Source organism: Pygocentrus nattereri, chromosome 9, assembly GCF_015220715.1.
Source record: "Pygocentrus nattereri isolate fPygNat1 chromosome 9, fPygNat1.pri, whole genome shotgun sequence".
Taxonomy (NCBI): Eukaryota; Metazoa; Chordata; class Actinopteri; order Characiformes; family Serrasalmidae; genus Pygocentrus; species Pygocentrus nattereri.
This window is the reverse complement of record NC_051219.1, coordinates 31,332,650-31,349,887: the sequence shown is the minus strand read 5'-3', so window position 1 is coordinate 31,349,887 and position 17,238 is coordinate 31,332,650. Positions and strand designations below refer to the sequence as shown.

At 37.0% G+C, this 17,238-nt stretch overlaps 1 protein-coding gene across 2 annotated transcripts in view; it reads left to right on the top strand.

Annotated features, from left to right (window-relative positions):
- Positions 1-16,009, top strand: part of stat6 (signal transducer and activator of transcription 6, interleukin-4 induced) — a 53,036-nt gene extending 37,027 nt beyond the window's left edge. The window contains exons 14-21 of one of the 2 annotated variants that reach the window (XM_017707564.2): positions 667-761; positions 1,293-1,426; positions 2,432-2,581; positions 9,652-9,712; positions 10,414-10,482; positions 10,961-10,984; positions 12,406-12,498; positions 13,340-16,009. In XM_017707564.2, coding sequence (XP_017563053.1) covers positions 667-761; positions 1,293-1,426; positions 2,432-2,581; positions 9,652-9,712; positions 10,414-10,482; positions 10,961-10,984; positions 12,406-12,498; positions 13,340-13,400 — 687 coding nt within the window. In that variant the 3' untranslated portion in view covers positions 13,401-16,009. Of the gene's footprint in view, positions 1-666; positions 762-1,292; positions 1,427-2,431; positions 2,582-9,651; positions 9,713-10,413; positions 10,483-10,960; positions 10,985-12,405; positions 12,499-13,262 lie in introns of both variants that reach the window. The other variant, XM_017707569.2, reaches the window with a different exon arrangement.
- Positions 16,010-17,238: the final 1,229 nt, after the last annotated feature.

The window sequence follows — 17,238 nt, the reverse complement described above, 5'->3', positions numbered from 1 at the left end:
CGTTAGCTAATACACAGCAAAAAATTGCTTATTGGCAAGCAAAGTTGTCTTAAATCTAGTTGATATATCTAGTATTCCTCATTTTAAGATCCTGTAAGCTAATAATAAGATTATTTAAATTATTGAGTAACAACACTTGTTACTTGTTTTGAGTAATTGTATTAAGTAAAATTATCTCACTATATTGGGAGTTAATTTTGCTCATTTTAAGGAATATGTTTAAACCAGCAAAATTATTTGCTAATTAAGTGAGATCATTTTACTTGATCAAATCATCTAGAAATAAGTTTTATAATCTTATATTTGTAGAACCATCTCAAAATGAGAAATGTTAGAATTTATAGTAGATTTAAGATTATTTGTTGAGACATAGTTTTTTTGCAGTGTAGACACTCACATTGGCTAGAATTGCGCTGACTGATTGAAGGAGAAGGAGAACCGTCTTGCCCACACTGAGAGAGTGAGAACAATTAAACCAGCCACAAATTACTCTGTGACCTTAATGAAGCTAATACTCAAATGATTAGCAAATAGCTTTTTTATTTTAACAGTTGTCCCTTAACCTCTGACAGGCAGTGTAAATAAATGTATGTGACACTTTGTTTTATCTGTACCATTAAGATTATTTACAGTCAGATATGAATTGTTTCAATGTTTCTGTTACAGGAAGTTCTGCCTGGCCGCAACTTTACCTTTTGGCAGTGGTTCGAGGGAGTGATTGATCTCACAAAGAAATGCCTGAAAGCTTACTGGAGTGAAGGGTATGGAGACCTCAGTGTTCCTAAATGTTTCACTTTTACAGTAGGTTCAATGTTTGAGCACTTTTGTAGCACCTTTGCATGATTAAAGGGACTCTTTGCATCATGGAAGGGTTCTTCTGATTGATGGAGAATGAACTTTAGATGGTTCTTTATGTAACCTGTTGGAGAAAATATATCTATATAACATAAAAAGGGTTCTTCTTTTGTTACAAACTTGATATCGTAATGATAGAAGAACAGTTTTTAGTGGCATATAGTACCCTTTTCAAAAACGTTCTATGTAGAACCACCAAAAGGACATTCTACATCAGTCCCTTAAATTATGCAAAGGGTTCTTTACGTGGTCCTGGCTCTGTACAGCATTTTCTTGACTAAAGAACTCTTAAAGAGTTTTTAAGAATGTACCTTACAGGAGAAGAGGGAGCATTTTTGGCTGTAATGTACTTTCATGCACCAAGATTTTATTTCAAAGTATTTTGACCATTGTTCTTGGTCAATTTGTCATAAATTGTGTTTGATTGTCTACTACAGGCTGATCTTTGGATTCATTGGAAAGCAGCACCTTCATGTCATTTTGCAGAATAAACCCAGCGGCACATTCTTGCTGCGCTTCAGTGATTCGGAAATCGGAGGCATCACCATCGCCTATGTGGGCCCCAGTGAGAGTATGTGTAAAAAGAAGATTTTTGTTTTTTAATAATTTTTGTTATTGCAAAAATGTGAGTGGACTTCTGTTTGGTGGCTTTATGTTTAGACATTTTGTGGTTTCATTATGTGGTTCTGCATTTTTGCAGCAGTGGTGATATTAAATGTACTTATGATTAGGTCCGGGTTTCGAAATTCAATTCCTTTGAGACACTGACCGGATACTATTGATTTTGAAATATTAGACGTCACTCAGTACCAAAGTTCAATACTTCCAATAGTATTGAATAATAGAGCCAATAAGCATGCTTGTTCTTAAATCTAGACTACTGTTTAAATTAGACTCCAAATGTATATTACTAACATCAGCGCCTTTCTGATTAGTGTGCAATTCATTAAAATAGTGCATTATCCATTAAAAATTAATCAACTTCCAGCGTCTCGTACTCCTTGCTGGTTTAAGCCACAACCACTTTCAGTTTGGAATTTTAAAGAAAGTATTGTTAAAAAGGGCTGTTCAGACATAGATATAGAGATTAAGGAATAGATAGTGGTATCAGCATCAAAAACATTTCAACAACACTCCACCCTTTTCAACAACACTCCACCCTATATAAGATACATAGCTCTGTGTGTGTCAAGTAGTGGTCTAAATCTCTGCCATCACAAAGTTTTGATTCAGTTACAATTCCTTAAGAAACTACTTATTGAATCTCAAACCATGATTCAGTTTGGTTACACAAATATAATAGAATACTTATTTACACAGTAGTGTAAATATAGGGGGTAAAAGCTGCTTCCTGCCTACTTTATTGCATGTTATTATAAATGCAGTTGACGTGCCACCTTCAGATTGATGCATCATAATGCTTTATTACCTGTTTAGTGTCAAGCATTTCAGCATTTGTTCTCTTTGAATTTGATGTGAAAGCTAATACTGGAGTTTAGGTCAGCTTTTTTTCCCCTTCAGGAGTTTCATATGACTATTCATGTCCACTCTAAATGTCATGCCTGTGTCTCTCTAGGTGGAGGCAGGAAAATACAGAACATCCAGCCTTTCACTAAGAAAGACCTGGACTCCGCTGGCCTTGGCGACCGTATCCGGGACATCAGCTGCATCAGTCACGTGTATCCAGATTTGCCAAAAGATGAAGTCTTTAAGAAGTTCTATACAGGCAAGTACACAAGGCTCAATATGGAGAGATTGGTTCAGGATGAGAGGCTAACCCACTGCAGATCTATAGATGTCACCATCACAGACTCTATTTTGGTGTTAAAAGTTACATGGTTCCTTAAAAAGGCACAATGGCCCTATAATATGATCAAAAGGGCAGCCACTGTGCTTTTGTGAAGAATATTAGGAGGAGATTACTGTTATCACCTACTACAATAAACACCTACACAGATTTACAAAAATTAATAGTAAATATTGACTGTACTATTTAATGCCTGAGAAAAGCTTATGTTATCATTGCTGCTAAAGTAGCAGCCTTTGTTGTTGCTCACAATAGCCAACCCTAAAATGGAAGTCTGTTGTCAAAATATTGATTATACTTTCTCAGACAGTAACAACTCATGACTACATCCAATATATTGAGATATCAAGTTGCAATTTTAAGAGGAAGACTGAAATATTTGTGAACACATTTTTTTTTCTACTACTTATTTCCATACAAACAGGGCACAACCAAAACATTGCTTTGTAATGTGCTTGTCAAATGTTAGTGTTTCACCTGAGTTTATTTGCATGAAAGTTTTTAGTATGTAGTCTTGTGGAGCAAGGCATAAAAACATGTCTAGGGTCAACTTGTTCAACATTTGGCTTATCTTGTCCAGGGTTTGACAACTTTCAGCTCCAGAGCTGCATGCGTTTCATTTATTATCCTGTTTGTGGCTCCATAGCTGAATTAGACTTTTAGGTAAAAGTAAAATAATCTTCCTTTGCAGTAAAATAAAGCTCTGCTGATCAGTTTCAGTTTCAGCAATGAATGGTCTGAAACTCTAGAGTTAATATGTAACTGCTAATTCACCCTTTAACCCAGAAGGTTGGTGTGCAGACTGCTGGTCACCATAGCAACACAAACAACCTTGCCTAGCTAGTAGCTAATGAAACAACAAAGAGAGAGACTTAAGACGAACATTGATAATTTTGGAGACGCATCAACTAATTTGCATTTATAATCACTCCAACTGGTTTCCTGATATGTTTAATCTGCAAACGAGAAACTGTCAAACACTGAAAACTTGTGAAGCTGAAGTCTTCTTGTTCTAATTTTCCCATTCCACCTTGGTGCCTCAGCCACCATTTAAGGTGGAACAGGAAAATTAGAACAAGAAGATGTGAGAAGCAGCTATAGCCGAGCTTAATCTTAAAGCAGAACAAAGTAAGTCTGTGTTTTCGTTTATATTATATTTATTATCCTATACTAGTAAATTAGCACGTACTGAGACATATTTACAGCCAAGATGGTAAAATGAACATAATATGTGGCTCCCTGGCTGGTTTGGTTGAAGGACAGAATGGCTCTTCTTACCATTTGGGTTGCTGACCTCTGCTCTTGTCCTTTAATGTGCAGAATGCAATGATAACACAAGCTCACAATCACTCGCTACTTTGAGCCTTCACTGGATTGGTTAAAAAAAATCCTTCTCAGTTTGTTGCCACTCTAATAGGTCTATATTCCCACACACATTCAGCCCACAATTTCTTATACTACTGCTGATTAAATAACTTGCTAAATTGCCGTCTCCTACCAGCACAAAATCTCTGTAGTCTGTTGGCAGTTAGCACATACAGTGCTTTGCGTAGTAATGGAATAGTCTGGGATTTAAAGGATGCCATTTAAATTTCAGATTTTATAATACATCTATTTTTGCTATTTCATAGAATAGCATAAAATATTGTTAACAGTTAGCAGCACCTTAGAGTAAAGATAACATTACTGTTCCTTAGCATCTGGTGGTCAGTGGACTGATACAAGTCTGGTGAAGAAACATGCTGGTATTAGGTAGAACAAAATAGGTGAAATACTTTTCAGCCCATCAGAGTGAGCAGGGGCAACTGTCTATTGTATAGGCTGTTGTATGTCAGACAGTACCTTTCACCTCATCTCATACAACACTGATGACTCATTTATTATTTTTTTGCAAGCTTGTAACCTGAGAGAACAGATCCCTTCATGTGGCAGCACTGCTGCTTATGAATGACAAGCAACTTCCTACCTGAGAAACACGTGCCAATAATAGCTCCAAACTAAACAGACAACCTGACATACTCAAAACTGGTTGTTTGGTTATGCTTAAATATTTATGACAGTGCACATTAATAAATATCCTGCAGATGTGTCAGTTTAGCTGAGTGATTTCAAACTACTACTAAACTCACTTGGAATATATACATGTATAAAAAACCTAAGAAAAAAACTTGTAAATGTACTTAAGACAAATTCCTAAATGTTCATATGTATCTTCATAAATGCAATTCTTGAAGAAAAAAAATTCTCAAATATTCTCTTAAGATAACCTTATTTTCTTATGTATGCATTCTTCCCCATACCATAAATGATGGTACATTTTGAATATAAATTAACTGGTATTTCTGTGGTTTAGTTTAATCCAATAAATAGAGGTAAAACATCAAGCCAAGTGTTTAAAAATGTTAGGAAATAAGAACTAGTGGTGATTGTGGAATAGATAGCCAGTAAGATCTAAAACCTCATTGGAAAATACAATAATTGTGGGGTGTTGGATGAGGATGCGTAAGAGTAGCAGAGACAGTGTCTGCAATAAATTTAGATGCTTACCATGTCCAGTTAAGAAAACATATGAATATATTTCCAAGACTATCATTAGTTCTTAAAATTGTACTTAAGAAAATATGAAATTAAGAGAATTCCAAAGACATTATTTAAAGAATAACACTTTCTCCTATTTTTTTTTAAAGAATGAAGTCAAGAAGAAACACACATTAAAGATTTTTTTTCTTAATACACTTTCATGAATCCGACCCCAGGTTGTGTTAAGCTATGTCATGAGTAACGTTGTGCAGCTCTGATCATTTGAAAGCCAAAGCCACTCCACTGCTGACTAAAGGAATCCTCAAAATCAACTGGTCAGCTGTAAATGACATGCTGTGTTTTTTCAAGGTGATTAGCCATGTGTTGTTTACATACGTAAGACATACGTAAAGGTAGAGGAATACTTTTCTGTTGTGCTGTGCATTTTTTCATAGATGACAATGAAAAGAAGCATGCTTGAGAAAGTTTGAAGACATGTTGCCTTTAGGCTTTGCTTTAATAGTTGAATACCTTAATCAAAGACAAATTGTATATGCAGTTTTAATGTTATTGAAATATAATAATTTATTCATTGTGACCTGAGACCTAGAAGAGCCAATATCAGCCAGTATCTTTAATTATAGTTTAAGTTAAGATTGACTAAAACCTTAACTGAACCATCACAACCAAGCCATGCTGTTTATATGATCATAGCTTAGACTAGCATTTTAAATTAAGTTAATATTGAATTATTGGTGCGCATGTAAGTGAAGTAACTGATTCAACATGATTAGCCAAATGTGGCCAACAGTTTGTTGTCAGTGTTGTGTCTGCTTCCTCATTTTGTGCTGCCTTGTTTCTAAGGATGCTGTGTTTATTTACTGTAGCAGCTCGCTGGTCTGTTTCCTCTATTTGGCTGCAGCTTTTCTTTGGAAGAGGCCACAGAGATTCCTCATTAACAGCGTGGAACCCTCCACGTGCAGCTTTTCACTCTGCTGTCACTAGGGAACCCATACTCAGTCAGATAAGCAGTTTAGCCATCTTTGGCACTTTTCTTTCCCATGATCTCACTGATAGCAAACTCTGAGCTAATATACAGTGGTGCTTGAAAATTTGTGAACCCTTTACAATTTTTTATATTTCTGCATAAATATGACCTAAAACATTTTCACACAAGTCCTAGAAGTAGATAAAGAGAACCCAGTTAAGCAAATGACACAAAAATGTTATACGTGGTCATTTGTTTATTGAGGAAAATGATCCAATATTACATATTTGTGAGCAGCAAAAGGTTGTGAACCTTTGCTTTCAGTATCTGGTGTGACCCCCTGTGCAGCAATAACTGCAACTAAACGTTTCCTGTAACTGTTGATCAGTCCTGCACACCGGTTTGGAGGAATTTTAGCCCATTTCTGGTGGGTTTCCTCACATTAACTGCCCACTTCAGGTCCTTCCACAACATTTCGATGGGATTTAAGGTCAGGACTTTGACTTGGCCATTCCAAAACATTAACTTTATCCTTCTTTAAACATTCTTTGGTAGAACAACTTGTGTGCTTAGGGTCGTTGTCTTGCTGCATGACCCACCTTCTTTTGAGATTCAGTTCATGAACAGATGTCCTGACATTTTCCTTTAGAATTCTCTGATATAATTCAGAATTCATTGTTCCATCAATGATGGCAAGCCGTCCTGGCCCAGATGCAGCAAAACAGGCCCAAACCATGATACTACCACAATGTTTCACAGATGGGATAAGATTCTTATGCAGGAATGCAGTGTTTTCCTTTCTCCAAACATAATGCTTTACGTTTAAACCAAAAAGTTCTATTTTGGTCTCATCCGTCCACAAAACATTCTTCCAATAGCCTTCTGGCTTGTCCACATGATCTTTAGCAAACTGCAGATGAGCATCAATGTTCTTTTTGGAGAGCAGTGGCTTCTCCTTGCAACCCTGCCGTGCGCACCATTGTTGTTCAGTGTTCTCCTGATGGTGGACTCATGAACATTAACATTGGCTAATGTGAGAGAGGCCTTCAGTTGCTTAGAAGTTACCCTGGGGTCCTTTGTAACCTCGCCGACCATTACACGCCTTGCTTTTGGAGTGATCTTTGTTGGCCGACCACTCCTGGAGGGATACAATGTTCTTGAATTTCCTCCATTTGCACACAATCTGTCTGACTGTGGATTGGTAGAGTCCACACATTTTAGAGATGGTTTTGTAACCTTTTCCAGTCTGATTAGCATCAACAACTTTTTTTCTGAGGGCCTCAGAAATCTCCTTTGTTCAGGCCATGATACACTTCCATAAACGTCTTGTGAAGAGCAGACTTTGATAGATCCCTGTTCTTTAAATAAAACAGGGTTCCCACTCACACCTGATTGTCATCACATTGATTGAAAACTCTAATTTCACCTTCAAATTAACTGCTAAACCTGCAGGTTCACATACTTCTGCCACTTACAAATATGTAATATTGGATCATTTTCCTCCATAAACAAATGACCAAGTATAATGTTTTTGTGTCATTTATTTAACTGGGTTCTCTTTATCTACTTTTAGGACTTATGTGAAAATCTGATTATGTTTTAGGTCGTATTTATGCAAAAATATAGAAAATTCTGAAGTGTTCACAAACTTTCAAGCACCACTGTATGTATATCTAAGGGTGTGCTTTGAGGATAAATTTCCTTTGGAGCTACTGGATATTTTGTTTCCATAATCTGTTCCTCTTCTGCCGAACACTGTAAACGTGGACAAACTTTAAATCAGCCTGCATGATGATTCTTTCCTGTTTAGTCTGTGTGCTGTTTGAATTAGTCATGAAGGAAGAAATGGGTCATTCCAATGAAACTGCTGATCCAAAAACTTTTACATAATACAGAATTCTGACATTGTGAACTTTTGAAATCTTCCAGCAGCTCTGACACAGTTCCTATAGTTTCTGACTGTGGCTTTGCAAGAATAAGTGCACTGTGTGTGTTTACGTACACATTCAGTGATCATTTATCATCATTTAAATACACTCAGAGCTTTTAAAACCTCTCCTTGTTTATCCATTGCAGGTACACATGTGAAGTAAATTCAAGCTCTTTTTGCTGTATTATTTCAATGTTATTACATAGCTCCTTATTTAATTACAGTGTTCTGCAAAAGTGAGAGTTCATCTTCCATTTATTTCATTTCCAGTTCAAGGAGGACACTGGAGGCAGGATTCCGAGCTGCAGCAGCCATATCTTTATTCTCACACAAAATAAACAAAACCAACACAATGCTGGCTTACACTAGACTTTTCAGTCCCTGTCTCAAGCGTTTCAGCTCTTCAGTCTTTTTTTTTGTTGTTGTTGCTGCTCGTCCCTCTCTCTCTCTCTGTGCCCTGTCAGCTCTTTTTAAAGGCGTTTAGGCTGCCCGCTAGATGAGAATCAGCTGGCTCTCATTAAGGGCAGCGTGAGCACCGGAGCCGAGAGGGAACGGGAGCTCGCGGCTCCGCCTCCTCGTTATCACCCCCAGCTGGTAGCTTGGCCGCCTGGATCGAACGTAGCGGCCTCGCTGCATAACAGTGTACAGGGCCTGGGCTGTGGAGCTCAGGACTTGTTCCTTTCTCCGGTGCCTCTCGTAGCTGGCACCAGCGTCGTCCTCCTCCTCCTGCCGTCACTCCCGCACGTCAGGGAAGCTCGGGTTCGGGCGCTCCACCCCTTCCACACTCGCGGCTCTCTCCCTGGTGTCCTTGCCAGGGTTCGTCGCCGCTGAATGTTCAGGCCCCGACGATGATGGCTGAACACGCATTGCAACACCATTTGTCTTTGTTACTGCTTCCATTCTGAGGAAACTCACTTTCGGTTTTTCAAAGAAATCTGCAGGAATATTTTTACCACCTCCAAAGTTCAGTCTTACAAGTTGGTTTGCATTATCTGGTTCTAATGATCCACTTAATCCTAAACACTTTCAGTGATTTCCTTTTCTCAGTGAGGCTTCTTGACAGCTACACATATTTTCAGACTCATAGTGCTAAGTTGTCTTTGGAAGGAGAAACAGACACTGGAAATTTTTTTTTTTAGATCTGAAACAAGAGTGAACCTTGATTTTCTCCAGTGTTGAAAACACCTTTTGTTTTCTTTTGACTTTCCTCTTCATTATGCAATGTGCTTTTTAGTTATGTAAGAAAATTACATTGAATTTACATTCTGTATCAGCCGATGTCTTTTCCATTTGTTTCCATGTCAAGAAATGACAATTCTTTCTGCAAAACAGGAGTATACATACACCTGTATAACTCTTGTTATTGTACAACTCTTTGTCCAATTCAAATCATGATAAAATATTTTCTCTTATATACAAACTGAAAGTTTACAATCCAAACTAAGGCTTCAGAATTTATTAAAAACTTTTTTGAAAACTATTGAAAATAGTTTTTTTTCCTGTTTAGTTGAATAAATACATGTGAAGTAAATAAAATGTTTTTCTCCACAGTTCTGTCTCCTCCACACCCAGATGGATACCTGCCATTCAAACTCACCACTGTAGTGGACCCGTAAGTAACATGCATAAATCCTTATGGACTTTTTAAATCAAATGATTGTGATCTGCTTGCTGTTGTGCCCCAAATCATGGGCTTCATTATACCATTCATTTACTGAAATGGCCAGTAATCAAAGTTACAGATCCTGAGTTTATGAAAACGTGCATTGAGAGACTAGTCATGTTGCTATGAGTTCCTAAAGGCAGAGCACACTGGCTCTCTCTTTCTAGTGTTGACTGTTTTAAAAACCAAATGAATTAATGTGAGTGCAGGAGAACATTTAAGAACAGCGTGAATGAGGGAGAACATTCAATAACAGTGTGCATGGAAGAACAGTGTGGAAGAGGGAAGCATTCTAGAATGGTGTGATGGAGAGAACATTCTAGAAGAGTGTGAGGGAGGGAAAGTATTCAAGAACTATGAGACTGAGGGAGAGCATTCTAGAACTGTCAATGGTGGGGGTGTGGGGTCATTCTAGAACAGTATGAATGGAGTCCACTATTTAGCAGACACTTATACTGAACAATGAACGAGTAAATTATTCAGAGTTACATTCGGTGTGTGTGGTGGGAAAATAATAATAATCATCATCATCATCATAATCATTATTATTATTAGTAGTAGTAGTAGTAGTAATAATTATAATATTTATTAAATTTACTTTGTTTAAGTTATTTATGCTGGTCTTGTGTATATTTCTTATTTATGTCTAGGGAAGTGCTTGGAAGTACTTCTACCCCGAGCATGACACCACAGCCTGAAACACCCCAGGATTTTTGCTTGTAATATCTCTCTCTCTCACTCTCACTCTCTCTCTGTCTCTCTCTCTCTCTCTCTCTCTCTTCCTCACACACAATTATAGGGCCTTGACACACCAAGCTGACACATTCTGACACATTGCCTGGATGAGCTGATTTTACACTTAATGTATTCAGTTGGTTTTATAAGAAATGTGTTAACTTTGATAAAAGAATAGCTCATACCTGTAAAGAAGCACAAAGACCTGATTAACCTCATGTTTTAATGCTGCCTTTATAAGAGCATGTAGTTCTGACTGTAAACAAACAGGAAATTTGTGTGAGTTGTGCTAGATTGTGCAGATTGTTTTGATTCCTCTCATTAGTGTATCCAGGCAACATAGACACACACAAACGTTGATATTTAGACCTATCTAAGAAAAATATTATTTTTTTTGCATTTTTTTGTTTATTTTGCATTTATTTAAATATAATAATCATTAAAATTTCTTTGTCCCACTAGAACCCAGGACCAACCATTCCAAATGTAAGTATACCTGTCTATAGCAACTCTTTGCAAGGCTGCGAGCAAAATGGATGCCTTTTGGCATTTAAGTAAACTTCTATGTAAGGTTGTATGCAAAGGTTTGAACACCCCTGGTCAAATTACATGTGTTATTGATTTTCTCTACAGGGAACACACTTAGCTATGGCAATTTTCTTGAAAAAAAAATTTATACAGTTTTTAACATATTGGAAAAAAATAAAGTGCCATAACTTCTGAGACATTTTATTTATATTCTTTCCCCCCATTATGTTAAGTTCAGCAAATAAAAAGTAATTGTGTATCCAAATGTGCAGAAGTGTGTTTACTGCAGAGGATGTTATTCTCCTTTAGAAAATCAGCAAAACTTTTGCATACGACTGCATGTCTGCATTTTTTCTCTTAGTGTCTGAAACATAAATTGAAATTCCAGAGTGATTCTTCTGAGGACACTACCATATCCCATAATGCACTTGTAATTTATAGTGAACATCATAGGTCACAGCATCAGCTGAATGTCTACCAACATGCATGGCATGGTCTTATATTGCTGAGCAACAGATGGAGGAACATTAGCTAATGTTAATGGCTCCATTGGGGTTTTACTGTAAAGCTGAAAGTTAGCGCTGTAGTGGTGACGGTGGTGGAGGCGCTTCAACTGCATTGATTTTAGAATGTTATAATCAGTTAATATTATAATTGATTATATTATTATTCAGTAAAATATGCACTTACACTGGACATCCAAAAGACCCAGCTTATGCACCTTTTTTGTAATCAAGAATGTTAATAGGGGATTTAATCTACAGTTTCTACACTGTTACATTATGTTACATTCTACACATGTAACATTCTACGTTGCTGTCAGGATTTGATTGCATTAGTGAGGTCAGGTACTGATGTTGAATGATTCATTTTCAGTTGCTTTAACTCATCCCAAAGGTGTTGGATAAAGTTCCATCACTCCAGATAATACAGTTTTACTGCTCCACCGACCAGTGCTGGGGGTCTACATACTCCTCTACTCAGTGATTTGGGGTCTACATACTCCTCTAACGGATGCTTGGCATTGGGCATGGTGACCTTAGGCTCATATGCAGCTGCTTCAGAGTATTTCATTCTATTAGTAATGCTTTTCTACAGAGATTATACAAGCTGTGTGTGCATTGAAGTGCCTGTGTCAGCAAAAGGCTGCTATTTAACCCCTTCAATAGCCAGGCCCCACTGGTGGGCTCAAAGTTTTATTACACACTTCTAGAACCTAATAATAGCTCATCCAGATTGCATTGAAGTTTCTGTAATTACTTACTAATAAGCCTTAGTATGTAAGTGTCTTAGTCTCTCTGTGATTCTTAGTAGATGCTTAAGTAGTGATATATACCTTTAGCTGTGCTAATTTTTTTTTTTTTTTTTTTTTTGTACAGTTCTGCTCCTCTTCCTGGGGGTCCCTTTTCTCCATCATATCCCGTTGATCCCACTGTGCCACAAATGTACCCTCCTTTCTATGGTGAAAACATGTGAGTTGTCATACGTACACAAACATGCATGCACACACATGAGGGCCGTTTCTTGCTAAAAGTGGTATAAGCGGTATAAGCCCCCCAAACCACAAAGGGTTGTATGAGTATTTTTTTTCTGTCATTTTCTTAATGTATTGCCAGAAATTTTATGATGACATAATTAATGGCTAAAAATCAACAGGACACTTTGTGATTTACTTCATTTTTGTCAGCTTTGTTTAAAGACTCTGGGCCTGATGTAGTAAGCCCTTTGTGTTAGTTTCAGGCACAATTCATACATATTCCCTGTTATTGCTTTACAAACTCTATTAAACTCCATTAAAATACCACCCCTGTAGCATATTAGGTGGGAAAGAACATCACCTATTAACGGTGATATCTCTTCATCGCTGAATTAAATTTTATGTCTTGAGCTGTATGATGGCTCCATTATTTCACTGAGTCTTTTAAACCTTGACAGTCAGTGACAGTTAGTGGACAGAGCTATGCCCATTTTGTGAGGTAAGCTGCTGGTTTAGTAAATCCAATGTTAAATTCAGCTGCATTGCTGAATGATTTTTGTAAAGAAACTATCTACCGATATCAATATGATTCTGATGTCATTGTGCCTAAAAATAATATGACTAGTATGATTTTATTTAAGGCCCCCAAATGTTTAGAAATGGCCCTAACACACATGCTCACTCAAACTTAAACTTATTTTTTTTCCCACTTTAACACTGTGCATGCTGTCTTATCACATTCTGTCTCATCTCATTCAGGGATTTTATTTACCATCAATAAATAACAGCTGCAAATATCAGATTTGGTAAGTTAGCCCACCCCTTTTTGTTATCAGGAGAACAGAGCCACAAGACCACATGGAGCTGGAGGACTTTCTCTCAACACTCAGCACTTAATTAAAATACTATCAAAGACTGCAGCCGCCTTCTGCTACAGGAGCCCCACGCAGAAACACAAACATACTTTGTGGAACATACAGAAGCAAAGCATTACGCTCGAACACAGATGCTGACACTCACTGCTCTTTCTTCTGGGTGCATAGTAATTCAGTAAGCTCTGTGTGGATGGAATGTGGCTTTTCTTTATCGTATCGAGGATATCAAATGGCCTGCTACACTAAGGATATGCAGAACAGCACACACTTTTGTCCAAGTCGTTTTATCTCTGCCGTCTGTGATGGATTGATGCAGGCAGGATTTAAAAGTACACTAAGCAGATTTTTTCATTAAAAACTAATGAAATACAGAGTAAAGTGTAATATGAGTATTACTGAAAGGGGCGCTCTGGCTAAAGTGAAAAATCTATCCAATGCTATATCTATTGTAAACATTCCTACTGTCCACAGTGGGGCCAAAATAGTCTTGAGAATGGGATTTACCTGTTTAAAGCATGGGATAAACACCTTCTGATGATGTATCTTGACAGTGGGAGGAAAACTACAAGTGGAAACATGAGGCCGCCGTGTTTACTTATTATTTTTTAATGCTGGCTGGCTCATATAGTAGAAAGCCATATAGCTAACTTTACTGCTAGAAAATCAAATATCATGTCTGTATTTATGAGCCTCCACATTGGGGGATTTTTATCTCTGTGAGGGGAATCTCTAATGTTGTATTATGTATTTGTGTAATGCATGCTGGGTATTGAAGTGAAAGAACATTGATGTCAAACTGACACAGTGCTTCATGACAGAATGGTCAACAACATGACAAATAACATATTAAGTGCTAGTTTTAGGCCTGAATGCCACTTTCACAGTATAATGTGAGACAAGCCCTGTGGTGGCAATTCATTTTCTGCTGTGATCTTACCAGGATGTTCAATTCCTGCCATGCCAAGTCATGTGAGCGAGTATTATGTGACTTACAAATGAAAATGGAAAATATTGCTTAGTGTACCTTTAAGCCTGTAAAGTGGTAGAGAAAGACATTCATGCACTCTAAAAAGTGATGTGTTAAGTAACAACACGACTATCTTAAGGTAAAATGTGTTGTTTAACATACCTGGTTTAAGAGTGTGGTATAATGAGTTTCTCTGTGCCTCACAGGGTCTTTTTAAATATGCTATTCTGTTGATATTCTGTTGGATGTTCCTGCCTTTACATTATGACCACGCATATATCGTTTTCCTTAAAACCACTTTGAGGAATTTGCAAAGCCATTGTTTATTACTCCATCCGTCACAGTACATTCCTATGGGTTGCCAAAGCTGTTATAAATAATTTAGCGCATGCAATACATGGATTTTAGTTCTTCAGAGCCAAATCTGTGAATTTTTCCAGTTTTTGCCAACTTTGCTCTGAAATTCGTGATTGTGGCTTCAACCAGGTATTTTGTATTCATCTTTATAACAGTGTGGCTAGTATGTACCATATTGTACAAAAAAATTTTAAATGTTGTCTTTGATGGCCTTGAAAGATTTTCCAACATCTATTGTGTAGCGTTTTTCTTATAGTTTTCACAAAAGGATGAACTCCAGTACTATCTGACATGTTTGTAGAGTGGCCGAGGCACTCGCTCTGAGTTTCTTCCGCCACTGAATTTGCTCCTGTTCTTCCTTGTACATCTTCTGGCTTCTGTGTATGCACAAGCTTCATCGTTCATTTTATTGTGTGTTCTAAAAGCACCAAAGAGCTAGCCCAGGCCTGCCCCCTTTGCAGAGGATACTTATAATATGTCTGTAGTGTTGCTATAGTGTATGAAACAAGTGCTCAGTTATGACCCAGTTTGTGGATATATTTTGATGCCATGCTCATGATATTTGAATTGACCTGACCTGACTTAACCAGTGTAGTCACATTCCACTTCATTGCCTTTAAAAAATGAGTTTGTGTTGTTTCAATACAGCGATGTAGAATTTGTTGTTGCTGCACGCTAATCTATTTCTATACAGCCTCTTGCCTAATGCATACTTTACTTATTTGAACTTCTGATTGCTCTAATTGTCAGTACAGAATAGAACATATATCTAATATTCAGTATTCACAACCAAAACATGCTACTCTGTGATTTGTCTTTAAAAAAACAGTATGTCTTAAAATTATTTGTGCAACATCTGTGCAAAGTCTTTTTATCTGGTTTTTTTTTTTTTTTTTAAATCTATATCAAGCTAGATGTAATAGACTTTCTCTGGGATGATGCATTCATAAGTCTGGAGTTTATAGTTCAGTCCTTAGACTAGACTCTTTAATGATGTAACGCTCCATGGTGTATTTTTCTGCTTTACATCCTTGCACATTTGTCTCATTTCAAGGGAAAGTACACAACCATAGATCATAATGCAGTGTTTTTGTGCACCCCTCTAGGCCTTCTGCCCTTTTTTGAGATTGCTAAAATTGAAATGTAATATACCTATGTCCTTCAAGCCATGAAATGTGATGTTGCTTTGTAATAATACTGTTTTTTTATCTTGTAAAATATTCTTTTGTGCAGTGAGTGCTTTGTTGGGGGGAAATAGGCTGTCAGATGACATGCAAATAAATAAACAATCAAAATTATGTATACTCCAATAGTTTTAACTCCTCAGTGTCTTGTGACTAACAAGCTTTAAAATTATTCTCACAGAGACCTTTTTACCTGTGAAGAAAAAAAAAAAGATGACTGTTACAATCACCAGTAGATTGGCCATAAACATTTTCAGGATCTTGCAGATGGCAGTGAAGATAACAGCTGTCTTGCTATCATCTCACTTAGGCTAATCTAATAACAGGGTTGGGATGTAACAGAATACAAATATTGGAATTGCATATTCAGAATACAGAAATTAAGTGTCTGTATTCAAACCAAGTTTCACTTTTCAAAGGGATTATTCATAATAGTTACTTTTTATCAATGCTTTTTGACTATTTTAGAGTCAGCGTATGACATGTAGCAAACATGCATGAAAGACAAACTCTAAAGAGATGAACAATTAACAGCTTCTTTACAAACACTCAAGTTCACACTAAAGCCTGAGTAGACTGATAAATTGGTGAGCCAGCTATTTACCTCAGTGCTACTGAGTTCTGCTGAGGTACGATCAAACTCCTGTTGGGAGAAAATGTTGAGAATTTCTGAATTTCATTTAATTAAGTGAATTTTTCATGAAATATATTGACAGAATTCCTCAAGATGTATTCTAAATGCATTCTGAATACTTTTTGATGTTGTAATGGAACGCATTACATTTAGGACAGTATATTTAGTATTCAGCCGTTACTACACTACAAGTATTTTGCCCAACCCTGTCTACTGAACTACACAGATACACATGCTGGCTAGCCAGGGAAATGTACTTATGTTCCCAGGGTTCTGTGTTCCCAGAGCCCTATGTTCAGTTTTTTATATGATACTTCAATATTATATACGGAGTCAATCTATGAAATAGTTTCCAAGGTTTTGGCGTGGGTTTATAAAAAGTCATGCAATATGCTTTGCATCAGCTTGGCTAGTCTTAGCGATCTCTTTAGCTTTGTAATTGAAACCGTTTTTGAGACATTGGAATATAGAATACATTTCTTTTTGAATAATTGTTTTGTCTAGATTGTTTCTGGTTAACTGCGCTCCTCATTTTCTTGTTGCAGGGTATGTTAGCAAGCTAGCACAACAAAGTAACGACATGGGGAAGTAGAGGGGAAAAGGTGAGAGCATGTAGCTTAGGGCATTTTTAAAAAAGTAATTAAAAGGAAGCTCTATGTACTGGATATGTATGTTTATATACCAGAGGCATAAAAGTTACATGTATTTTCATGCTGAG